This window comes from Monodelphis domestica, chromosome 8 (genome assembly GCF_027887165.1).
Source record: "Monodelphis domestica isolate mMonDom1 chromosome 8, mMonDom1.pri, whole genome shotgun sequence".
NCBI classification, from domain to species: domain Eukaryota; kingdom Metazoa; phylum Chordata; class Mammalia; order Didelphimorphia; family Didelphidae; genus Monodelphis; species Monodelphis domestica.
Genome location: NC_077234.1, coordinates 169538484 through 169565834, shown reverse-complemented (window position 1 = coordinate 169565834; position 27351 = coordinate 169538484). Strand labels below are relative to the sequence as shown.

General features: G+C 38.5%; 1 protein-coding gene across 3 annotated transcripts; it reads right to left on the bottom strand.

Annotated features, from left to right (window-relative positions):
• Positions 1-1770: 1770 nt before the first annotated feature.
• On the bottom strand, positions 1771-26738 carry LOC100025412 (protein-lysine methyltransferase METTL21E-like). 3 transcript variants are annotated; one of them, XM_056806867.1, is made up of 6 exons: positions 26603-26738; positions 26300-26388; positions 24939-25013; positions 6200-6366; positions 5364-5481; positions 1771-3516 (listed from the first exon to the last, which is right to left on the bottom strand). In XM_056806867.1, exons 2-6 carry the CDS (start codon positions 26304-26306, stop codon positions 3113-3115), a joined length of 771 nt encoding a protein of 256 aa, XP_056662845.1. In that variant the 5' UTR covers positions 26307-26388; positions 26603-26738; the 3' UTR covers positions 1771-3112. The 3 variants fall into 3 exon arrangements, with proteins under 3 accessions (XP_056662845.1, XP_056662846.1, XP_056662847.1); XM_056806868.1 differs by having other exon boundaries at positions 26300-26381; positions 26603-26718; XM_056806869.1 differs by lacking the exon at positions 24939-25013.
• Positions 26739-27351: the final 613 nt, after the last annotated feature.

The window sequence follows — 27351 nt, the reverse complement described above, 5'->3', positions numbered from 1 at the left end:
AAAGCTTTAAAATGTGTTCAGCCATATGTGTTCTGACTGAAGATTAGAATTAGAAATTCTATATATTTCCATCTATATCTTTAACCTTATTGTTATTCATTTGTTTCAGTCATGTACAATTCTTCTTGACTCCATTTAGGGTTTTCTTGGCAAAGATACAGGGGGAGTTTCTCTACCTTATTTTATCAATGAAGAAACTAAGGCAAATAGTTATGTGGCTGGCCCAGGGTCACATAGCTACTAAGTGTCTGAGGCCAGATTTGAACTCATGAAGATGAATCTTCCTTACTCTAGGCCAGGCACTTTATCTACTGTGCCACCTATCTCTTTAATCTACCTTTTAAATATCTTTAACCTATCTTTTAAAATATTTATTTCTGTTTCTGTATAAAATAAATTATTTGGACCTAAGATACAGCAACCCTCAATATTATAAATACTTTTCCATACATTTGAGTTCTAGTTTTATTTAACAAGAAACTTATGAAATGTCCTTATTTATAACCTGAATCCTACAGGTTTGATCCATTCCAGAGCTTAGTGGAATGCCCACCTTGCAATGCAAAGACTTACTCGACTACTCCAGTAGATTACCAGAAAGTTTCATCTATCTAATAGAGAAATAAATATGAGTTTCCCCTTCCTTAGTCAATGTGGCAATAACACTATATAGTCAAACATTTCTCCCAAAAGAATAGCATATTCTTGTCTTTCTGAATATAATCAACTGGAAATTATGTCTATTTTAAAGCCATAATTATTTTAGACTATTCCATGGAAGTATGAAATATTCAGCTTTCATTTTAGTAAAAACATTGAGTGCTGGGAAAGTATATTCTCCTTACCCAAATAACCATGTCCTATTGGGTCTGACTTCTTTGTATTATCCTTTAACTAGAAAGAGGCTCCGAGTTCAGTTTGTAAGGTGGGTATCTCAAATAAGGCAAGCTCTCCTTAACTTTCAGACTTAAGTACTAGAACTATGAGAATTGCCGCCATGGGAAAAGCTGTCTTCTGAGCTATCAGACTCTGTAGCTGATAACAATCTATAACATTTGAAAAGAGCCAAAAAAGACTGTCTGCCCTTTGATCCAGCCATAGCACTGCTGAGTTTGTACCCCAAAGAGATAATAAGGAAAAAGACTTGTACAAGAATATTCATAGCTGCGCTATTTGTGGTGGCAAAAAATTGGAAAATGAGGGAATGCCCTTCAATTGGGGAATGGCTGAACAAATTGTGGCATATGTTGGTGATGGAATACTATTGTGCTAAAAGGAATAATAAAGTGGAGGAATTCCATGGAGACTGGAACAACCTCCAGGAAGTGATGCAGAGTGAGAGGAACAGAACCAGGAAAACATTGTACACAGATACTGTTACACTGTGGTACAATCAAAGGGAATGGACTTCTCCACTGGTGTCAATGCAATGTCCCTAAACAATCTGCAGGAATCTAGGAGAAAAAATACTATCCACAGAGGAAAAACTGTGGGAGTAAAAACAGCGAGGAAAAGCAGCTGCTTGACTAAAAGGGGGAAGGGGATACGCCTGAGGAGAGACTCTAAATGAATATCCTAGTGCAAATACCAACAACAGGGAAATGGGTTCGAATCAAGGACACATGTGATACCCAGCGGAATCGTATGTTGGCTATGGAAAGGGTGTTGGGGGGGGGGGGAGGAAAAGAAAATGATCTTTGTTTCCAATGAATAATATTTGAAAATGACCAAATAAAATAATATTTAAAAGGGGGAAAAAAAAAGAAAAGAGCCATATTGCTTCCTTGAGGGGTTCTGTGATAGTATACAAGTTTGGTATTTCAATTTGGGTTTTAACGTCAGGATTCTTGTGACATTAACATGGTTTTCTGTGTGTTCATAAGGTTCGCTCAGAGAAGCAGTCAACAAGGATTCAGACAAGGGTTTTTTATATGCTACACACTGTAATCAGTTATGGAGAAACAAAGAAAGACAAAAAAAAATTCCTTGCTCTCAGAGATTACATTGTAGGGAGGGATATCATATGTAAATAATAAGGCATATACCAGATATCCACAGAGTAGATGAAGGAAATTTGAAAGGAGGGGGTATAAATGTCTGGGGAGACTAGAAAGACCAAGATCTCCTAAAGAAAGGTAAGATTTGAACTGTGTCCTTAAGGAAACCAGGGAAATCTGGAAGGAGCTATGTCATTAAGGAAGCCAGGAATCATCTGAATATAGTAATTGAATTGAAATAACAAAATGAGATAGTATGGAGAAGAGGGTATTAATCTTTTTTCCCCAGATTATTGGACCCCTTTGACAATTTAAAAACCTATGGACCCAGGCCTAGAGACGGGAGGTCCTAGGTTCAAATCTGGCCTCAGACACTTTCCAGCTGTGTGACCCTGGGCAAGTCACTTGACCCCCATTGCCTAGCCCTTACCACTCTTCTGCCTTGGAGCCAATACACAGTATTGACTCCAAGACGGAAGGTAAGGGTTATTAAAAAAAAAAACCTATGGACCACTTCTCAGAATAATGTTTTTCAATTTATCAAACATTTATTTCAATGAAATAAATATATAGTATTACAAAGAAAACCAATTATATTAAAAAGTTGTCAAGGTATTTAAAAAAAAACTTTATGGACCCTGGGTTAAGACCCATTGGCATATAGAGAAAAAAGGGACCCAGGACATAGCTTTGGGGGACACTTAGTCAGTGTCAGTGTGGCATGACATGGTTAAGGAAGTGGCAAAGGAGACTGAGAAGTATAGTTAAATAGATATGAGGTCAGCCAGAAAAGAGACAGAAAGCAGTATCACAAAAACCTAGAGAAGACAGTACCTAGAAAAAGTGATCAATAATGTCAAATGCTACAGTGAAGTCAGGAGTCAGGACTGAGAAAAGACCATTAGATTTGGCAATTAAGAGATCACTGGAAACTTTGCAGAGAGCAATTTCAGTTAAATGATGAGGTCAGAAGTCAGATTGCAGAGGGTTTCAAAGCAAATGAAAGACGATAAAATAGAGGCACAGATTATAGGCAAATGAAAAATGGCCTTTGCCCCCTCCTTTACCTACCTGGGTATATCTTGGCAGTGTTTTCAGATCGTTATCTGAGAGTATTATGCCCTCTTACAATTTTTCTTCATAGCTTTATACAATTTTATGTTCAAACTAGGGAAATTGGAAATTTCCTCCAGGTTAAACAGCTCCTGAAACCTATCCACAAATTTATTTTCCTTATCAAGCCTAAATTTCATGACCCAGAGGATAATAGTGGTGTCTTGACATAGGTGGTCAAAGGTGGTCAGGAGCTCATCCAGGAAGGGGTGGGCATATACAACATCTGTGGCTAGGATATAGTCGAAATGGTTTGAAGATTTGGGGAAGTTCTTCTCCAAAGCCATTCCCCAAGATAATTCCTTCACCTGAGGTCGATGTCTACATTTCATTTTGGTATTTCGGGAAATATTATACTGAAGGTTTCCAAGTAAATTGGGCAAGTCTGTGGCAATCACTCGAGCACCTATAACACAAAGGAACAGCGGTGAAAGTCACCCCTTAAGTATGGGGTAAAGTAGTCATCATACCCACAGCCAGAAATATCCAAAAAGACTCAATAGCTTTCATTCCCCAAAGACCCAAGAACTCCAGCAACATACACTGCAATGAAAGCCCATTCAAGTAGCCATCTGACAGTTCAAAATGTTGGACTTCCATAGTACTGAAAGACAGATTCAAAAATACCTACTTAACACATATGTGTCTACTATAGGCTGGGGGAAAAGATCTTTACAATGAATGGTGTTAAACAGTGGCAGTTCTTCTATGGAAATGGTGAGAGTTACTAACAGTTACGGGGGCATAGATTCTTTACTAATTACCTGCCTAAGCAAAGACTGCCAGATCTTACCAAAATGAGCTCATACTAAGGGATCCACGGCTTGTATTTTCACTTCCAACTTTGTGAAAATAATGGATATCCAATTTGCTAAAGCTACCTCCAAAGTCAGCGACTTATGGGTACAAATCAAATGTTTGGGAGTTAGATAGCAGAGTACATAGACGATTGGACTTGGGGATCAGGAAGACCTGTGTTCAAAAGCTTCTACTAGCTGTGTAATCCTTCCTGAGCCACCTTATTTTTCTCAGCTTCAGTTTCCTCTTCTATAAAATGGAGATAGTAATAGCAACTTCTTCACAAAATTGTTACGTGGATTAAAAGGGACAATGAATGTAAAGCACTTGGTAAAATGTAATCTGCCCTATAAATATTAGCTATTACTATTATTTCTACTTTAGCGGTTCAGTTTTGTGCAAAGAATTTTAGTGCACAATAACTTCTTTAGTGTTGGATGTGACTTTAAGAGTGCCATTTGGCCAGTTGGAAAGGTACAAATCACTAAAACCTGGGGCCCTCTCAAGTTTTTATAGTGCCAGGTATTTACTTCAGAAGTCCACCAAAATCAAGACAGATTAATACCTATGCATAAAAGAATAACTTAAGGTGACCATTTTTTTCTAATCTAAAGAGAAAATTTGAAGCAGACTTAAGCATGTCTATAGCACAGTACACACAGCTAGATGAGAAAGGAGAGGAATCAAGAGAATAGGTTACTAACAAAGGCAAAGTGAAAATGAACTAAGGAAACAATTCCAAGTGCAAACAGTAGAAGTAAAAGCAAATTATGAGAAGACAAGCTTCATTCTTTTTTTTTTAAACCCTTACCTTCCATCTTGGAGTCAATACAGGCAGAAGAGTGGTAAGGGCTGGGCAATGGGGGTTAAGTGACTTGCCCAGGATCACACAGCTGGGAAGTATCTGAGGCCAGATTTGAACCTAGGACACTCCCCCCCCATCTCTAGGCTTGGCTCTCAATCCACTGAGCCACCCAGCTGCCCCCAAGACAAGCTTCATTCTTAACCCTTTTGCACGGTTTTTGAAACAAATATTTTTTCAGAAAGTATGAGGAATGCAGTCCCCCAAAAAGAATGCAGAGCTATAGAAGACATCGGAATTTGGCTACTATCCACTTCATGTTAAAATCATTAGCAGGTAGAGATTATGCCTGGCCCTAATTCCTTCCCCATCCTTCCTCTTGGCAGATATTTTAGGGGGTGCTGCCCACTCACTGTTGGCTTATAATTTCTGTGACTTTGCACTAAATGGCATATAACTTTACATTCCCAAAACAATCTGAAGGAGCTATTAACATTTAACTTTGAAGTTGGCAGATCTTCCTGATGAAACCTATCAAAAGTGTTTGAAAAGTTAAAATTAGGTACACAACATATTTCACCAGATGGTGATGCTCATTCATGTTATTTTTCATTAGATCCCCTCACTCCAGACAATCAAAAGTACCCACTTACCCAGTAAACTTGCCACTATTGAGACTAGTCCTGTCCCAGCTCCAATTTCAATTACATTTTTGTCAGCCAGATTATACTCCTTTGAATTTGTTTCCAGAAAATGACAGAGAACGAGAGCCTGCAGAGTGAAAAAAAAAAGGAAATATTGTGCTAGACAATCATAACTGAAAATTAAATTTCTCCTTTTATTGACCTAGAAAATGTGCTTTGCATGGACTCTCCACCCAAGCATATATGCATTGCTTCAGAAAAAAAAAATCCAATGAAATGAACCAATCACATTAAAGGAAACTAAGCAAAAACCTGGAATAATCAAAAAATCTGAAATTCAGTCATTTAGGTTCAAAATCAGTTCTCAAAGGTAGAGCAGAAAGGGCAGGGAATAACTTTTATGAACAAGGGTTCTTTCGCATGTGAATAAGGAGTTAACTGTTGGTTAGCTTTCATAAGAGGCAGATTAGCGATTGCCCAATATCATTTCCTTGAAGTTATGATGCCTTTTTTAAAAGACTATGAATGAATTTATTTTCATTTATTTGAAATGAACATAGCTAGTTTAGTATGAAAGGAGAAACTTTAATTTTCTACCAAACACCTGGAGTCATGAAAAACTAAATATCTAAACAGTGCCTTCTGCCAGATGTTCAACAATAATCTTGCAAAAGCCAGAAATGGGACCGATAAAAGCAATTTCCCCATTGTGTGGTATTTATCCTTTAGTGTTGTTTCAGTTACCAAGACAAAGTAGGGAATCATGGTACCCATTATTTTCCACTGCATGTTCTATTACATAACAAACAATTCCTGAAAAAATATTTAAATATTGAGAATAATACCGATGGCCAGACAACAGCACCATAGCAATCAGTGGCTTCTGTAATTCTTATCTCATGTCCAGCAAAATGAAAACCTTCCCAGGATGTGGTAGTTATCACAGATGGAAAAAAACATCTTGCCATGATCTCTGAGACCACCTGTTCATCTTCCTTTTCTCCATTTTTGCCTGAAAGTAAAATAACAAGGAAAATTGATTTTCATCAAAGTAATATGTTAGATATAGCTGCTTCTCCTTTTTCTTCTTTTTTTTTTGTTCCATAAGAAAAGGAAATTTATATACATTTTTTGGTTGACTAGGATTCAATAGGAAATTGGAAAGTACATAGAGATACTAGATATCATTTAACCTAAAGTTACCTCCTTGATGTTTAAGTGCAATAAATCCTGATCCTCAAGCTTGAATTCACCTATGTGGCAATACAGTTTATGAAAAAGGATCATGGAAGTTATAGAGTCACTCTGATGATAAAATTATCTATCCCTATTGTAGCCTTGTCAATCCATTCCAAAGATTGAAATAAAAAGATAAAAAAGATAAAAAAAAAAAGCAGTTAGATGGCACAGTGGATAAAGTATCAAGCCTGACCTGGGTTCATAACTGGCCTCCAACACTTACTAGTTGTGTGACTCTGGGCAAGTCACTTAATCCTGTGTACCTCAGTTTCTCCATCTGTAAAATGAGATGGAACAGGAAATGACAAACCACTGAATTATCTTTGCCAAGAATACTTCAAATGGGGTCACAAAGAATGGAACATGATTCAAACAACTGAACAAATAGTAAAATGAATAATCTTATCACACTTGAAAATGAAATGTATTCACCTGTGTAAGAGCAGCATGCAAAGGTAAGGATGAAAGGGTGGAAGAAGACGTGTTTGACAGACGAAGACCATTAGAAGGACCATGGGAGAAGAACACCTGGGAGAGTTCCCAGTGGAAGTCTGGGCTTTTGAGTGGGAGGAAGCTTCTTGCCTTGCTAGAGATCAGCCAGGAGCCAGTTGATAGATATCTAAAAGAAACAGCCTTGGGACTTCTCTTAAAAAGTTTTACAACATGCAGATAGATATCTCTGACAGCATCTGAAGAGGGATTTCAGGTCCGCCGGACTTGAGGGGGCCGCAGACTCCACGGTAGTGGAGCGCCCAGCTCCCGCCCTGCCCCAGTCCATTAGCATCTGCCTTACCCTTGCCTTAATCCCAAATGTTTTAATTTAGTTTGAGAGATAGCAGGGAGGGGAGGGGAAATTCTGATTTTGCTCTGAAGCAATCAGAACGAAGGACCTCGTTGGGACTTATTAATGGGGAAACCGATAACCTCCAACCAACCCCCTCATTTCCAGATATTTTATGTTATTAAACTATTCAAATCGCAATCAGATAGGAAAAGGGGATTTATTCAAGAAGTCCAACTCGGTGAGGTTACTGATCCGCCATTGTTGAGTGCTGGTCAGGACTCCCGCGCCGAGGCAGCGGACAAGGGAGGGCCTTGTCTTCCCGGGTGGTTCGTGCTCCGGTATTTTGGGGTACCCCCTCCATCATCTATTAGGAAAGACCCCCTGCAACTCACCAACACCGGCTTTCCACGGGGGATCCACATTTTCCTGAGATATGTCCTCTGTACCACAGCCCAAGAAGAGAGAGTGAGAGAACCCAAGAGGAGTCACTCCACTTCTACTCCTATCTTTCCTCACTCACTCATCTATTCACAAGTGGTAGCTTCCTTAAGATCCACTCTCAAAAGCCGGGACTTCCACTGGGAACTCTCCCAGGTCACCGTTCTTCTCCCATGGTCCTCCTCTTCCAACAGTCTTCGTCCACCAATCACGTGTTCTTCCAACGTTCCATCCTTACCTTTGCATGCTGCTCTTACACCTGGAATAAACTGCCATCTTTCCTGTAAATAAGCACATGAAAATATGCTGAAGAGTATCCTGCACTCTATTGGACATGTTAAATCTGCCCCCCTTAGGGATAGGACTTAGTATTCTCTTCTGATTTCTCGTTTTAATTGGAAGGATCACCCGGGCATGGATGTTCCATCCTGTGATTAACAATTTTCAACTGGATCATTTCCCTCAAAAGATGAATGATGAATAAGGACTGGGTTTGTATGTGTATTATGTATCCTTTTTCTATAGCATGGGACAAAATTGGTCATAAAATGCTACACTGTAAATAGGCAGAGTAGTTGGTTCTGTGAAGAATAGGTTTGGGGAGATGTGAAAAGGAAGCCCTGCCCTGCCAACACCAGTCATAATCAATTATTAAGTGAATAACATTTGTCTTTAGTGCCACCATGATCATCTCATGCTCTTTAAGGACATCTGACTTCCCAAACATTGAACAATAAAGATACATATAATTATAAATTAATTTTTATTAGGTTCTAGAGGGACCTTTAAGGTCATCCATCTAGTACAGCTCCCACATTTTATACTTGAGCAATGGTTCAGTGAGCTAAAGTGACTTGCTCATCATTCCACAAGAAGCAGATTCAGGACTTGAACCTAGATCCTCTGACTCCAAATCTAATCTAACACTCTTTACAAATATAGTATGGTCACTCTTGTCAAGAATTCAACAGTCCATTTGAGATAGAATAGGTATGTATATGGCAGTTAAGTGGCTCTATGGATAGAGTCCTGGACCTTGAAATAGAGAAGTAAATTGATGGAAACTGTTTCTTTTGCAATGACTGCTATTCTCTGGCTGGCTATGACTAGAGAACTACTAAGGGAACAGGATGCTGCTTATTTGTAATGGAGGTAGGAATGAGGGATTTTGATACACAGAGATGCTGATACACAGGGGAACTGCTACACAAGAGAACTGCTCTGGGGAATGCTCTGGGGTTTGCCAACTAATCCCTACTGATGACTGATGGATCAATCTATGTTTTTAAACCCCTCCCCCCCTTCACTCCCTCCCTTCTCCAACCCTCTCTTCCCAGTTCTTCTTAAAGCCTTTGGCTTCTTCCCTCCCCACTGAGTGGACTATTGCAACCTCCCGACCCTCGAGAGGTTACAAGGAGAGAAGATAGAAACAGGATAGAAGTTTTGGATCCCGCAAAAGGCGTGAACGAGCCAACTTTAGAGATGTAAATAATCGAGTCAGTAATCAATTATTGATTTTCAGGAGCCACAGCCTGCTCCGACCACTGGTGGTTACTAATTCAGGCTATTCCTACCCAATGATCTCAATTTAACACTGCACTGGTCAGAGGATAAAGCTAGCTCAGAAGGAAAGGAGATCAGAAACTAAAGGCGGTAGATAATGCTAGGTATTAGCATTAGAAAAGAGAGAGAAACAGGGAGGCCTGGCCACAAGGCCAGGCCTCAGGGAGAAAGATAGAGAGGAGAGAGAAAAGGGAGAAGTTGCTCCATTGCAAACCTGTCGGTGTCCTCCCAGTGGGTGGGCTGGCTGTGTCTCCTTCATTTATTCTCTTTGATATACAAGTGAGCTCAATATTGATCAGTTACATGATGCCTCAATACATATGGATGAGTTACATAGTGTATTGCTGTTGGATAATTGCAACTTATGACAAGGTGAAGGTGGGGTTATTATCCTCGGGCGAGTGAGACAAAGGGAAGCAAGGTTTCGTGCCTAAACTTCAGCCACGCTGGGAATAGAGCTCATTGCCATGCGCAGGGTGGCCATGTGCTCACTCACAATCCTTGTCTCTCCACAATACCTATGGGCTGGACTGCTACAACTATAAAGGTACTCTTTTCTTTTCCTTTTTCAAGTCAAGGGGTTTATTGGAATAACAGGATGGGAAACTGAGGTTAGAGGGATGAGGATGTTCCTAACCTAAATGAGGAGAAACTGAGGGTTTGAGAAAGTAGTCCAGTCACAAACTGTGACTCTAAGACAATTAGAGAGATGGAGGACAACAGCTTTTAAATCTTCTTTCTTCTTCTTCACAAAATCAGCAAGGTCTCTCAGCTTAACCCCAGAGAGAAACAAAGTTCAAAATCTCTCCTTCAGCCTGGCTTGTCTCCTTTCTCAGCTTCAACCCCAGAGAGAAAAGCAAAGTTCAGTCTCTCAGTTTCTCCTGGCCAGCTCAACTCTTAAATAGACCACCAACTCAAAAGCCAAGTTTCTCCTTGTCAACTTCAACTGTCCAAAGCCAGAGAACCCCAAAACCAAGTCAGCCTCACCAGGGTTTTTCAGCCAGGTTCCACCTCCAGTAAGAGTGACTCCAAGTCCCCTCCCCCTGGTCAGCTCAACTGACAACTCCTGGGAATATTACGTTTTGGAAACTCCTTCTTGATTGATAGGCAGGTTAGGTCCCCAGTTTCTTGCATCTTGGTTTACAAGTTCTCTCTCTCTCCATGCCTCTACCACAGCCTGAAGTCACAAAGACATGAGTTCAAATCCAGTCTCACACACTTATTACTGTATAACCCTGGGGCATGTTGCTTAACCTCTACTTGCCTTAATCCACTGGAAAATCCAATAATTTCTTTCCAGGACATGATGCTGGTTTTAAAATAGAAATGATTAGATCTTGTGATGATCAAATGGATGGAACACTTGTTTTCCACAAACCTCTCCAAACTAAAGGAAACATGGAGTACAAGCAACATAGAATGCATATAAGAAGAACTTCTGTTCCTGAGGGGGGGAATATTGGGACTCTAGCCAGACGAGGCATCTCCTCCATGAACTCGCTTCAGCCCCCAAAGTCCCTGTCCAACGAAGTTGAGGATGCCCAGCTCACAGGGGTCAGGTACCCCTGGTAGAAGGGGAGGAGCCAAAGAATGAGAAGGGAAGTTAGAGAAAAGTGGGTAGGATTGCAAGAAATAAGTTGGAAAACCAAATGTCCAGGTGAGAAAAACCTAAATAAAAACCTATGTAACAAGGAGAAAAAGGCAAAGGCAGAAGAAAGAATGAGTAAAAACACAAACTCAGGTCAGAATACAGGAATAAGTATTAAAGAAGTATGCTATAAATGAAAACTTTCTAGACTGATATCACAAAGTAACAACAAGAAATTCTAGGATGGTACAGGAGAAAAGACACTTCAAAAGAAGGCAAGGGGTTTCATTAGATCAGAGATCAGAGCTCAGTGCAGAAGTTTAACCAAAAAAATAGAGTACAAAATTTAGAAGATAAGAAGGATGGAATCATATAGAATTTTTTACTATGAAGGATCTCACTAGCTATTAACTCTAAGACATATACAAAAAAGGACTCTTACCATAAAATATCCAATAAGTGATTGATCATCCACAGATGAAGGGAATCTCATCAACTCCTAAAGTAACCCATTTCACTTGTGGGCAGTTCTGATAGGAAGCTGTTGAGCTTTTTTCCCTGATATCTAAATTTCCCTCTTTAATACTTCTGCCTATTGCTCCTGATTTTGCTTTCTAGGGCCAAATGGAATAATTTTAATCCCTTTTCTATATGACATGTCTTCAAATACTTGAAGCCTTTAGGACTAGATTAATGTCTAATATGTCCTGCCAAAATAAGCTCATAATTAATATGCAACCTAAATATTAAAGTCATGCCACTTTTTAAAATCAGAAGAGAACACTATCAGATATTCACATTCATGAATTCTTAACCACACAAGCAATCTTTTTTACCAATTATGTGTAATAACAAATTTCCACATAAATCTTTCAAAGTTATATGATTCAAGTTGTCTCCCTCCCAGAGCTAGCAAGCAATTTTATCTGGGTTATACATGTATTATCATGCAAAACATGTTTCCATATTGTTCATTTTTGTAAGTGAATAATCATATAAAACCAAAATCTGAAAACAAAAACCCAAATAAACAAGTGAAAATTCATTTACTTTCATCTACATTCTGACTCCAACATTTTTTTCTCTGGAGGTAGATAGTATTCTTTGTCATAAATCCTTCAAAATTGTCCTGGATCATGGGACTGCTGAGAGTAGCTAAGTCTATCACAGTTTTCATTCCACATTATTCCTGTTAGCATACAATGTTCTGGTTCTGCTTATTTCACTTTGCTTCAGTTTATGTAGGTCTTCCCAGCTCTTTCTAAAGTCATCCTGCTCATCATTCCTTTCAGCACAATAGTATTCCATCACTATCACATGCCACAATTTGTTCAGTCATTCCATAATTGATGGACATTCCTTCAATTTCCAATTCTTTGCCACCACAAAAAGAGCTGCTATAAAAATTTTGTACAAGTAGGTCCTTTCCCTTTTCCATAGATGTTCTTGGAATACAGACCCAGTACTACTGGTGTCCAGTGTTCTATAGTCCTTTGAGCAAAGTTCCAAATTGCCCTCTAGAAGAGTTGGATCAGTTCACAACTCCACCAGCAATGTATTAGTGTTCCAGTTTTGCAACATCCCTCTAACATTTATCACTTTCCTTTCCTGTCATATTGGCCAATGTGATAGGTGTGGGGTGGTACCTCAGAGTTTTTTTATTTCACATTTCTCTAAGCAAGAGGGATTTAGAACATATTTCCATATAATTATTGATAGCTTTGGTTTCTTCATCTGAAAACTGCTTATTCATATCCTTTGATCATATGTCAATGGGGAATGACTTGTATTCTTATAAATTTGACTTAGTTCTCTATATATTTGAGAAACGAGTCTTTTATCAGAGATATTTCAAAGAATTTCCCAGTTTGTTTTTTCTCTTCTAATCTTGGTTGCCTTGGTTTTATTTGTGGAAACACTTTCTAATTTAATATAGTCAATATTCATTTTACATCTTGTAATTTTCTCTGTCTCTTGTTTGGTCATAAATTCTTCCCTTCTCCATAGATCTGACAGATTAACTATTCTATGTTCCCCTGATTTACTTATAATATCCTTAATGTCTAAATCTTGTACCCAGTTTGACCTTATTTTGGTATAGGGTATGAGATATTGTATCTATACTTAATTTTTGCCATACTTTTTTCCAATTTTCCCAGCAGCTTTTGTCAAATAGTAAGTTCTTGTCCCAAAAGCTGGGATCTTTGGGTTTATTAAATACTAGATTGCTAAATTTAGTTTTTGGCTTCTTAATCAATTCTTAGCCAATACCAGATTGTTTTACTGCTTTATAGTATGGTTTTAGGTCCGGTACTGTTAGACCATCATCCTTCATATTTTTTCCCTTAATTAATTCCCTTGATATTCTTGAGCTTTTGTTCTTCCAGATGAATTTTGATATTTTTCTAGTTCTAGAAAAGTTTTTGATAGTTTTGTTGATTTGGAACTGAATAAGTAAATTAATTTAAGTAGTATTGTCATTTTTATTATATTGGTATAAAAAGGAATTCTTTATTCCTTTTTAATTTAATGGGGGACCTGGAGGTCCTCTTACCATAGAGATGTGTAGGCATTAACCAGCCCACAGCGACGGGAAGCAGGAACCAGGGAGCCCCCTGTTGGCCAGTGGCAGTTTGTGGGGCTGTCAGTTGCTGACAATTAGGGGGGATCAGTTGTTGATAGTTAGGTCTGTCAGTTGCTGAGAATGAGGGCTGGGAATTGTGGGGAAGTTGTCTGCTGGGCATGAGTTGGTCATTGGGGATTGGTTGCTGGTGGTGTAGATTGTTGATTAGTTGGTGGCTGGGAGATATATATATATATATATATATATATATATATATATAAGCAGTGATTAATGGCAATTATAGGTAGATATAGGCATTTTTAGGCAGTAAACTAAATTGTTAATTGCTAAAAAGTGCTAGAAGGTTTCTTTTCTTGAGCTTAAAGGGATAATATTAATTTACAACTAGACTATATTGTCATTAAAACTTGAGTTATTAAAAGCTGCTCTCTTATTTTGTCAAAACTCTTCCTTTAACCCTTACATTAGGTTAACCAACCCATAAGCAATTAAAGGTTTTCCAGTTCTTTAGATCTAACTTTATTTGTGTGGAGAGTGTTTTGTAGTTGTGTTCATATAGTTCCTGTGTTTGTCTTGGCAGATAGATTCCCAAGTATTTTATGTTGTTGAGTGGTTTTAAATGGAATTTCTCTTTCTAACTCTTGCTGCTGTCTGTTGGAAATATATAGAAAAGCTGATGACTTATGTGGGTTTATTTTGTATCCTGCAACTTTGCTAAAGTTGTTGATTATTTCAATTAATTTTAGTGGATTCTCTAGGTATAGCATCATGTCATCCATAAAGAGTGATAGTTTAGTTTCCTCATTTCTTACTTTAACTCCTTCAATTTCTTTTCTTTCTCTTTTTGCTAAAGCTAACATTTCTACTACAATATTAAATAATGGTGATGATAATGAGCATCCTTGCTTCACTCCTGGTTTTATTGGGAACCAAATAAGGAATAGAAACAATCATAAAAGATTAAAAAATTGTTTTCCTGAAATTAAAAACAATTGCGTGAAGGGTAAGAAAAGAAAGCACTGATAGAGAAAAATATTTCTATCAAATATCTTTAAAGAGGGTCTGAAATCCTAGGTATATTGCACTCAAATGGTAAAGGGAGATGAACAAAGAAATCTCCAAATAAGAAATAAAAACTATTAATAACTATATGAAAGATTGCTGCAAATCATTGGTAACTAGAGAAACACAAATCAAAACAACTTTGAGGTTTCACCTCACATCCAGCAAAGATTATAAGATAGAAATAGTCAGAGTTGGAGGGGCTAAATAAAGATGGGCAAATTTAACACACTATTGATAGAGCTACAAATTGACTCAACCATTAGAGAAACCAATTTGGAACTGTGCGAAAAAAGCAACTAAAATATCTATACCCTTTAGCCCAAAGATCCCACTCCTGGGTGGGAGTCAAACATAAAAGGAAAGCCCCCTTATACACCAAAATATTTATAGCAACAATTTTGGTAGTAGCAAAGAACTAGAAACAAAACAGATACATTCTGACTGAGATGTGGTGGAAAAAAAAATGTGTTATGTGAAGTAAGTGGACTATTATTGTCTATATGAACATGAAGAAAACTGAAAAGCATGCAAAAATATGAACTGAGACAATGTAAAGTAAGAATAACTAACAAAACAATTCCCACTGACTAAAACAACGTTACTTGAAAAAAATCACAAAAAAATAAAAATTAAATTCTATGTAATTACCTCCCAAAAAATTCCCTCAAAAAAAGAGATGAAAAAATTCAATTTACCCCCTTCATTATAAAATGAGATGATTTAGATGCATGTCTGTAAGACCTGATTGATATTGCTTAGTTTTATAATTATTTTTAACTTTTATTTGTTAACAAGAATGGCTCATGAGTAGAGAGGGATGGGAGTGCAATATTTGGAAATAAAGTTGTATTTAAACAAAAGATATCAATTGAATATCAATTTAAAAGGCCCTATCCATCCCATGACACTTGTGCTTTGGCTTCCACAGCTAACATGAAACACAAGCTCCCACCTTAGAAACCTTGAGGTTCTGACTAGTGCACATTCCCCTGTTGTTGCCCAGACTGCAAACTCTCCACATCACTTGTCAATCATCTGTGTCTCTCTCTCTTTCAACTTACACACCCCCAATTTCCAACTTTAGCTCTGAGAGAACAATCCAATCAACACCACAATTCTAGAATTAGCCTGTCAATCAATTACCCCATTTTTTCCAAATACCATCCTTCCCTTTCATTCCCTAACTAAAACACTCCTCAATCACTCCTCCCATGAGGGTGCTCTTTCCCTATTAAAATGAGCTCCTTGAGGTTAGGGACAGTGACTCTTCCTAGTATTTGCAGCCTTGGTATGTAGCACACTGCCTGGCCCATGGCAAACAAAATGGCTCACTTCATTCCTGCATGCATACGTACATTAATCCATTGATGGTATGTGACTATATATGGAGAACCAACATGGAATGATGGCTAGATTAATGATCTTCAAATCTGCTTCTTATATATATTGGTTGTGTGACCCTGAGCAAGTCACTTCAGTTCTCAGTGATCTGAGCAACTCTCTAAGGATATAAGTTGCAGGTTCAGAAAGGGCTTGTATCACCCTCACCACTGATGTCCCCATTGCCTTTGGGGCAATTCAACTTCTTTTCTTCAGAGACAATGACATTACAAGACTTGTCACCATACAAAATTCCTAGGAGAAGACTGATGTGAAAAAGTGCATCTCTGATATCAGAAAGTAGCAAAAGGTTGGGGAAAAGAAGTAAGCATTGTTGGTATGAGCTTTCCCAAAGGCAGAACCCTAGTGGGCACTTCCTGCCAATTTGGTAAATTGGCCAACCTTTATAAACCTAGTATGGTACTGTTGTAAAAGTCTAGAGAACCAACAGTTCCCCATGGAAACCCCATCATCACCATGGGAACTCGTCCATTAAATCTGGCTCCATTTCCCCCATATAATTGGCCATATCCACCTTCGGGAAGCAGCTCTGGCAGGCAACAGATAGCATCACTGAAGGGCCTTATTTGACCTTTGGCTTTCATTTCACCATATTAACTCATCTTCGCTAAGATGTTTCTGGCACCTTCTGCTCTTCCAGTTCTTTAGGGGGAGAGAGAGCATTAATTGCTTCCCTGACCTTTATCCGAACTTGTCCTCCTGGGGCCCTGTGCACACACACTCCTAGGTGGGAGCAGGGTTTGACATGTCGCCCAAGGTTTTAGGGACTGATAGAAGTTAGAGCACACAAAATCCCAAGTGTCGCACTACATTCCGAGTCTGTCTTTGATATAAAAAAGTTGCCAATGAGCATTTGACAAGATAACCTCACATCTCTGCCAATGTACTTTCCTGTGGGGGTCCATGGGATAAAGCAGTGCAGCTACACTAATAGCTAGAGGGATGATTGCCAAAACTTTCACTATTTTTCACCTAAAAATCTCTTTTTTTTAATATTTAAAATTTTATTTAGAGCATTTTTCCAGAATTACAAAAATCATGTTCTTTCCCTCCCTTTCCCCCTGACCCCCTCCCATATCCAACACACAATTCCACTGGTAAAAACTTCTTTTTAATAAATATAACTAATAATTTCTTTCCAAGCATGTCTATATTGTTCTCCTTTGCCTTTGGGGGTGGGGAGGGGACATGAGTGGGACCTTTCCCATGTGGATGCAATATTATAGCTAAGCCCTATATACTCACAAAATCTAGGATCCATATATTTGTTTTCCCCCAAATCAGATACAGGATACGTGTGTATTAGCAAGCCAAATCTGCTTACCACATATAGTGATGCAGAATAACTTTTACAAGCAGGAGGGACGGTATGTTTTATATGGAAAATGTTGTAATACTTGGAATTCATAAGCTATAGGCAGGTTGAATAAAACTTAATTGACAATGGTTCATATTCATGTTCCTTTCTGCATTTAAATACTATCATGAATACTATAGACATCCCATAAGAAGCCATCCTTGTAAAAATAATTAGCCTATTAACAGCATGAGACCGAAGTGGATTGGTCTTTAGTTCTTTACTACAATGTGTCTTAGAATTACTTATGGGATTAGAAAATGATAAAGCCCTTGTCTCTCTTCTGATAAAGGTTTTAAGCCTTCATTTTCCTATATTCTGCAACACTGGGGTTTTTAAGGTTTGTTTTCTTTCTTATAAGGGCAGTATTTTAGTGAATATTCTTTCATCCCAATTGAAGCCCAAAACAGACAATCCTAGCAGATGGGAATTTCTAAAAATTCATGATTTTAAAAAATAATCTACAAATGGGAAGTTGAACTTTTTCCTCCCAAAGCAGCATGCAAAACCCACTCTCTGACATTTGAATGATCAATCACCTCTTTGGCCCTCTGGCAAGGCAAATAACTCCTTCATGAATTCATTTTTCTTCTGCTTTCAATGCAAATACAAATATTTTCTTTTGACAATGAATAGTATTAAATGAATTGAGTTCTACTCTAATTTTGTGGGGAAAATTACTTTTCCACTCAGACTATCCTTTTGTTAACTAGTAGTTAGGCCTGTGGAAATAGGCAAATTGGGATTATAAATCCAGCTTCCACGCTAAATCTGTTGCCTCAGTTCTGTCACATTGCCTTCAATATCCTCCAGACTAGAATCTTCCTTATTTCTGACACCTAAGTGAAAGATGTTTTTGTGAGTCTGAAATTCCATGTCATCATCTCAGAAACAATCTCTCCCTTACATGGGAATACTGGAAAGGGCAGATAAAGGAGCTAAAATATCGCACGATCAAGGCATTACAGCACGCTCTTCGTGGATTTCTTTGGTGAATGCATTTTAATTATTTGTGATAGCACATTTTATTAATGTAATGAAGTCTTAGAAACCTGAGACTTTCCGCCAGCGCTCTGCTATGAAATCTTTCCCAGAGGTGAGGAAAGACTACCAGGTGTGCCTGTTTTCCTGAGAATTTGAGGGGGTTTGTACATGAAGTGAAAATTAGCAGGTTTTACCACGTTATGAAGATGATTTCCTTGAGTAGAAAATTAAAGCGTGTTCGATAGTGAACCTACTTCCTTTGTTTGGTTTCAGCAAGCATGCATGTTGGAGGGCACTGCCTGCTGCTTCCTGTTTCTAGTGGAGCCAACAAAAACATGGACTTACAGAAGGCTCCCTACTTTCCCTCAAGCCTCGGTGTGAGACTTGAAAGGCCATCACCAGTGAATTCAAGCTTCCATGGGGAGGCTCTCAGGGAAATCTGGGTCTGTGCAAAATTCAGAGTGAAACCCCTCCAGGTGATGAAAGAGGCTGTCATCCAATGGGGACGTCTGTGTGAGGATGAACGTCATGTGCCTCTTGAAAACATCTGGAGATAAAAAGTCAGCCTTTAAGATCACCGGCCAACCGAAAAGAGAAAACTGAATGACTTAGCAATGTCCAAGTCTCAGGCCCTCCTTCCCTGCTCAATTCCTGAAATGATCTATGAACATTGTCTGCCCTTTCGTTCTGGTCAGCTTCATAAATTACTCAGTTGCCATAGTTCTAATTTAACAAAACTAAAGCACTGTGTTTGGCACAAAGTAAGTGTTTAACAAATGTTTCTTGAAAGGCAGCTTCCATAGGTCAGTAGATAGAGTCAGGCCTGGAAACAGGAGGTCCTGGGTTCAAATCTAGCCTCAGACACTAAGCCCTAGCTGGGTGTGACCCTGGACAAATCACTTAGCCCCAGTTGCTGGTCTTACCACTCTTCTGCCTTGGAAATGATTCTTAATCTCAATTTTAAAAGAGAAAGAAAGGATTTACATTTAAGAGAAAAAAATTAATTATTGCAGGTCATGTCTGTAAGTTAGCTATAATTATTCAAAGGCATGGGGAACCCAGAAACTCACCAGGTGGGTCATACTGAGTAAATATGGGGTCAGTGATGGCATTGAGTTAGAGGACACTCAGATATAGCTGGTTTCATCATAATGCCCTATTAGATGTGCTGAACACAGGGCTGAATGGAGAACTTTGGATGTTGGCAAGGAAGGAGCATGAGAAACTTGACAGGGTCACAAATGAGCATTAATACGCAAGAAACATCTATGATATGGTTCCAGAAAGAGAGAAATCAGAAAGTGAATAGCACAAATTTCTTTTGTTTGACTATCCATATTTGTTATATAGTTTTTGGTTTGTTGTGTAAAGGACCTAAATACATTTTAGTTAATTGGAAAAATTATTTTTTAAGAAAAGAAAGTACATAGCATCTAACACGGGGCACATCTTTGATACGTGCAGAACAGCCGTGTTTTGTAAGATCACTTGGCTCATGGGTGGCTCTAAGTGAGAATGAAACATGAGTCCTGGTGGCACACAGTGCTAAAGATTTTGCTGATCCCTGTCCAAAAACAAGATATTAAGTGTAACAGAACTGGGGCAGGAAAAGTCATCAGGCTTTAGTACTTAAAAGTACTTCATGTTCCTGTAAGTAAAAGCCTTTCCAGACTAATTCCATCTGGCTACAGTCATTCTAACTGAAATTGAAATGATGCCTGTCTACTGTAGGATAGTTAAATGGAAGACTATTGTTCTGTAAGAAATTGTGAAGAGGAGAGTCTCAGAGAAACCTGGACAGATTTGTATGAACTGATACAGAGTGAAGTGAGAAGAACCAGGAGATAAACTGATACATAGACAGCAATATGGTAAATACAAACAACTTTGAAAGACTTAAGAACCCTGATCAATGCAGTGATCAATCATGATTCTAAGAGACCTCAAGATCAAACACACTATTACCCAGATAGAAAGATGATACACTCAGGGTGCAAATTGAGACAAATATTTCCAAAGATGGACAGTACAGTAATTTGTTGGCCATGCATATTTGTTATGAGGGTTCTGTTTTTCTTTTTCAATAGGTGGGAGAGGTGGAAAGGGAAATGATAGATTTTGGTTCATAGAAAAAATAAAATTGATTTAAAAAAACCTAAACTCTTGGTTTGGTGCTTATATGCCCACTTTTTCTTAACTCTTACTTTCCATCTTAAAATCAGTACTAAGTATAGGCTCCAAGGCAGAAGAGTAGTGAGGGCTAGGCAACAAGGGTAAAGTGATTTGCCCTGGTCACATAGCTAGGAAGTGTCTGAGATAAGATTTGAACCCAGGACCTCCCATTTATAGGTCTTGTTCTCAATCCATGAGTCACCTAGCTGCTCCCTTATATATCTATTTTTACAACTACATTTGACACATATATGAGTATTTTTAAAACATCTTTATTCATATTGATTCCCTGTCTCAAACTTAGATTCTTTTATATTTCCTTTGCAAGTGATATTATACACACTGCTCTCTAACCACCACTAATGGCAAAGAGGATGATGTTGATCATTTAATGATATTCATAATTTCCACAGAACTGTGGGATAATACAGCTAGTTCAATGGGAGATTTCCTGAAGTTGTTGGAAGTTTCCAACCAGGGAGCCCCAAAACACATTAGAGTAACCAAGGCAAGTCAGCATGAAACATATAATCTCCTACACTGGCCAGAAGAGACCTCCTGAGCAAAGCAGATCCACCAGATGTAAAAGAGAAACCAAAGAAGAAAGAAAAAGTTCCCTTTCTTAGAAGTATTGAACACAGTAAACGGGGAGAACGGATCATTCACACTTATCATTCCCATCAATGACAGGCTTGCTGTGATTATTCTGGGTCACTCACAGCACTGTGCTTCATCGCTATTCATGATTGTCCTTTTAATCTCCACATGTTGAGGAGGAAGATAGAGGCAGAGCACAATCAGGTGTTTCTGTGAAGGCGCAGTCAAGATTTTCACCAAACGTGAGATCCAAAGACTGAGAATAGAATTCAAAATTAAAATTCTCACGGCTTCTGGAAGGCAAGTCATAGGATCCCAAGAGCACCGATCTGGAGCTGAGAAGGGGCTCAGGCTTTTATCGAGTCCTCCTCCCTCACTTTACAGTTGGGGAAACAGAGGCCAATGAAGGATATGCACCTTATCCCATGTCATACACGTAATAAGCATCTTAGGTAAAATGTGAAATTCAGTCTCTGAATCCAGTCAATTCTATTTCCTGCTATACTAACATATTGCATATGTGGAAGAGGCATGAAAAGAGAAAGGTTTTGAAGGACACTACAAGATGCAAGAGACTAATCTGGGGACATGTTTTGTCAATCAAGACCAAGATTCTAAAGCTTAGTCTCTTGCATCTTGTCTTGTCCTTCAAAACCTTTCTCTCTTTATACCTCTTCCATACGTATTTGCCATGAATCAGTCTAAAAGAGAAGTCAACACTCATTAGCATGTACACACATGAGTAGGGTGGTATGGGATTTCACTGAACTCCTAGTGAGAAAATCCTCTCAATCAGTGTATTTCTACAACTGCTTTTCAATTTAGAAGATTTTGCCCCAGGGCACTGAAAAATGTCAGGTCAGGAATCAAGAAGATCTGGATTTGAATCCAGTCTCAGGCATTGACTAGCTGTGTGACCCTGAGCAAGTCACTTAACTTCTATTTGCTTCAATTTCCTTGTCTGTAAAATAGGCATAATAATAGCACCTACCTCTTAAGGCTGTTGTGAGGATCAAATGAGATCATAATTGTAAAAATGCTTAGCCTGTCACAGAGTAGGTATTATTTAAGTGTTTGTTGTTGTTGTTAGTTGGCCATGGTCACAAAGCCTCTCATCTACTAAATATATATTTACTATATTATATATTTATTATAAAATGCACATATAATATATAAATATATTTGTGTAGCAGTCTCTGAGGTTATTCCTTCCCATTCCCATTCACACTGGTGGGCTCAGTCCCCAGGGGGATAATTACTAACCTAGGTATCAAGAGTATGTCTGGACACCTAAAACTCTAGCTCATGAGCCCCACAAGGGTGAGCTTTTCTTTAAAAGTCAACCAGTAGATACAATGAGCACAAAGAAGGGACCATTACTAAGGTGGCATGAGCAAAATAACAACATAAAATTCCCTGCCCCCCCAAACCCTGGAGCATGCCCTCCCACAAATACACACGGGCACTCTTCACCTAGCCAACTCCAAGCTTCCCTCTCCATTCAACCAGGGAATTCTTTTTTTAATTTTATACAGGGATAACGGGGTATTGACACACTTTCACACTTAGTTTAATATATTAACACCACATTACCTCTGCTATTTGTCCCTTACGTTCTGAGATTCACAGAGCTAAGAAAGAGGGGAAACTCTCTAACATGTGCTTCTTGATGCCAAATGAATAATTTTTTATATTTTAATATAAATGTATTTTCATGCTGATGTTTATATATATTTACATAAGCAGTTTTCTTTGAATGATGATTTAATCCCAATCTTTTATCAAAACTTAATTTACTTTTGTAATTCATAGACATGAATGTATTATTTAGACCTCCAGTCCAGAAAGATTTTCAATGGCTTAAAGTAACAAAATATTCAAACGACTTACACATTTAACAGAGGGCATTTCTATGTACTCTTTATATATTTATTTGTTTATATTTATAGCTTGTTTTCCAATCATACTACATATTGGTATATGATATCAGTATCATGGGTGCTATGGAAATAGACTTAAACAAGCATTAAATCTAAAGTTAACTGTAGTGATGCTAGACAGATGATATGTATGCGGAAAGCCTTCTGGCTTCCAGTGTCATCGCTCACCTGAAACAGCTCTGAGGAGACTACCATCACTTCATTGCTAATCTGACGGTTTTCCCTCAATTCCATCCTTCTTGACCTCTTCACTGCTTTTGACACCGTTTGATCACTCCTACTAGATGCTATTTGGGATTTCATGGATTTTTCTTGATTCTTCTCCTTTCTATTTGTTTCTTCTCAGGATCTGCAGCTGTATTTTCATCATTTCATTCCATATCATATCCCCTAACTATGAATATTCCCTAAGGCTCTGCCCTGGGCCCTCTGTCTCTCTCTGTCTCTGTCTCTGTCTCTCTCTCTCTCTCTCTCTCTCTCTCTCTCTCACTCTCTCTCTCTCTCTCTCTCTCTGTCTCTGTCTCTCTCTGTCTCTGTCTCTCTCTGTCTCTGTCTCTGTCTCTCTGTCTCTGTCTCTGTCTCTGTCTCTGTCTCTCTCTCTCTCACTCTCTCTCTCTCTCTCTCTCTCTCTCTGTCTCTGTCTCTGTCTCTGTCTCTGTCTCTCTCTCTTTCTCTCTGTCCCTGTCTCTCTCTGTCTCTGTCTCTCTCCCTCTCTCTCTCTCTCTCTCTCTCTCTCTCTCTCTGTCTCTGTCTCTGTCTCTCTGTCTCTCTCTCTGTCTCTCTCTCTGTCTCTCTGTCTCTCTGTCTCTGTCTCTGTCTCTCTCTCTCTCCTTATATACAACATTCCAACTCTTGCTTCCATGATTTTGCACTGGCTTTCTCCAGTGCTTTCAAAGCACTCTGCCTTCACGTTAGCCTCATGAACTCCCTCTTCCTTCAAGGCACAGCTCAAGCACTACCTTCTATTTTTTCCTGATCCCCACAGCAGAGTGTCCTTCCTCCCTAACTACCTCATATTTATTTGTATTTATTCTCTTGATGTTTTCCTGTATATTTATATATGTATATATGCTCATGTATATTTATGTGTATATATATAATCTGTATGTATAGATAATATATTCTTTATATATGTATATATATACATATATATATATATATATATATATATATGCCTAGATGCACTTTTTACCTCCCTAGATAGAATATAAGGTCATTGAGAAGAGTGCTTATCTCAGTTTTTGTATTTGGGTCCCCTGCGTCTAGCAGAATGCCTTCCCAGAGCTTAGCTCAGACCCTAAGCCCTTAATACACCCTTACTAAGCCGTAAATAGAGGCAGCTGGGTGGCACAGTAGATAGAATGTTGGGCCTCCAGTCAGGAAGACCTAAGTTTGAATGAAGCCTCAGAGACTTACTAGTTGCCTCTGGGCAAGTCGCTTAACCTGTTTGCCTCAGTTTCTTCAACTATAAAAGAAATGGAGTGACACCACTTACCCAGAGTTCTTTTGAAGATGAAATGAGATAATATGTGTAAAGCTCTTGGTACATAGTAGTGGCTATATAAATGTCTCTTCCCTTCTGCCATCTATGCCCCCCCCCCCATGGCTGACTAATTGGCAGTGGTTGGTACTTAGTAAATGCTGGCTCTTTGTCATCAATAAAATTAGTAAATATTATAAAGATAAAATGTATATACTTCCAATTACTCTCTTGTTAGGAGTGATTAAGAAATATAATGAAATATAAAGATTTTATTTTTCTTTCCTTAATGGATGAGGGAGGAGAAAATTGAAGGGAGAGAATTTGGAACTGAAAACAAAATAAAATTGAATTTTTAAAGAGGAATAGAATGAAAGAGAAGCATTATTTACCTTGCTGAACTTCTGGTTCCATTATTTCATCAGTTAATAAATTAACGCATTGTGATTTCATTTCCATTCTACAGACTAAACAAGATGGCATACAATGAGTTTACTAAAATAGCAAGTCATTGAAAATTAATACTTAACACTTAATTTTATTCAAAATCCTCTTATTCTGGTATAATGCACAAACAATGAGGCTAAATTAAAATTTTAAATTATTATCTGGAAAGAATTTTTTAAAAATCTAAACAGAAAAAAACCAAATACAAATAGATTTTGCCCTATAGAAATATGACTTTTAAAAAAGAGGAGTCAACAAACCTAGACATTTTTGATGTTCTTGGTGAGAGGGTTAACAAACACATCATTCACAACAGACCTCCACAGGGAGTTATCATCTCTGTGTTGACTAGTAAAATAAAAACCTGATAAATTTAGCAGCAATAAAAAGTCAATAGAGAGAGGGTGGTGGTTTTCAGATTAGTGAAACCATGGTGTCAGCTTCAACATGGGTTTCTTTTATGATAGTCAAACAAAACTATCCTTTACCTCTACTTGTTCATTTCCTGCCAATTGTTTTGTTAGAAAATAGCTCAATATTCAAATATTCCATTTAGTAGCATTTACTTACTTCAAGTCTCCTCCCTCCCTTCTTTCTCTCCCTCCCTCTTTCCCTCTCACTCTTTCTCATAATGTATCTATCTATCCATCTATGTCTCTCTCCTTCCTTTCTCTCTATCTCTAGTTCCTTCCTCTTTCTCTCTCCCCCTTCCTCTCTCTCTCCCATTCTTCATCTCCCTCTCTTCTTCTTCTTCTCTCTCCCTCTCTCCCTATGTCTCTTTGTCTCTGTCTCTGCCTGTCTGTCTGTCTGTCTTTCTGTCTCCCTCTGTCTGTTTCTGTCTCTCTCCCTCTTCCTCTCCCTTTCTTCCTCTTCCTCTCGCACCCTCTCTCCCTATCTCTCTTTGTCTCTGTCTTTCTTTCTTTCTTTGTCTATCTATCTGTCTCTCTCCCACCCCTCTTCCTCTTTCTTCCTCTTCCTCTCTCCCTCTCTCCCTATCTCTCTTTGTCCCTGTCTTTGTCTGTCTGTCTTTCTGTTTGTCTGTCTTTCTGTCTCTCTCTCTCTTTCTGTCTCCATCTCTCTCCCACCCCCTCTTCTTCTCCCTTTCTTCCTCTTCCTCTCTCTCCCTCTCTCCCTATGTCTCTTTGTCTCTGTCTCTGTCTGTCTGTATTTCTCTCTCTGGTCTAGACTTGAGAACCAAAAATATTTTTTGTTTCTTAAATCTAGCATAAAATGTGAACAAATGCAATATTGTAACCCTTCAGGGCTTATTGTCAATCTTGGCTTTAACAAGTTTGGATTATATTACCTTGCATAGATATAATGGCACCTTTCTTCTCAAGACTTCACACTACTCCATCCACACAGCCACCTTCCTGTTCACAGCATCCCTGTAGGCTAAGTTGGAGACAGGAATTATCTTCCCTATAGTTCAAGGAAACAAGTGTGGTAAAATTACAGACATATCTAGGATTACACAGTTAATCAGTGGCAGAACTGGGAGTCCTAGTTCCCTGTTCAGGGTTCTTTCCAGTAAACAAAGTGGTCTCCACTTACTGTAAATTTGCATTAAGTCTACTGCTTATTGATCTGGTGGTAAGTCTAAACATACCCAAATGCATCAGTTGTGTTTTCCTGAAGGCATAGAGGGTCATCCAGGGCTTCTTCTTCTTCTTTTTTTTCCTGATGAGACCACTGATTACCCCTGAGAGAGCAGCACTAAAATGAGCTAGTACTGTAAAAAGTTGGCGAGGAGCTCTCAGGGAAGGATTAAGGATCATGACAGCTGCAGCTGGGGTGCCTTTGGCTATAGAGCACTGAAGACCTGGAACAACTTGGAGCAAGGGAGTTAGGGAGCAACCACAGGACGGTACAGAAGAAAGGAATAGCTCAGAATAATATCTTAATTTAAATGGCCAAACATCGATTGCATGCCTGCTACCTACCTGCAAAGCACCATGATAGATCTTGGAGAAACAAAGCCCCTTGTTTCCAAAGATCTTACAGATCAGCAGGGTTGGGGAAAGGGCGACATGTTCACAAATAATAAGATAAATTAAGGAATGATTAAGTGTATTGAACCAGGGATCATAGATTTAGAGGCAGAAGTATATACAAGATTATTTATTACAGTGCTTTAAAGCTAAGGAAACTGTGGCCCAAGGTCACTCAAATATTAAGTAGTAGACCTGGAATTTGAATGAAGGGCTTCTGATTCCCAAAGCAACATTCTTTCCACTGTACCTACTTCTGTATATCAAATATGGTAGCCCAAGATACATAAATGTATGTGAAATATATGTATGTAATTTACGTATGGTGCACATTTATGTAAATATATATTTGACAGGCATTGGGGTG

Bases quoted from the DNA above. Each gene is read 5' to 3' on its own strand.
- LOC100025412 (XM_056806867.1), bottom strand. The intron at 6,367-24,938 runs GTAAATAATGCT...TTTTACTTTCAG, and splicing joins GGAACCAGAAGTTCAGCAAG to GCAAAAATGGAGAAAAGGAA. The intron at 3,517-5,363 runs GTAAGTGGGTAC...TTTGTGTTATAG, and splicing joins AATAGTGGCAAGTTTACTGG to GTGCTCGAGTGATTGCCACA.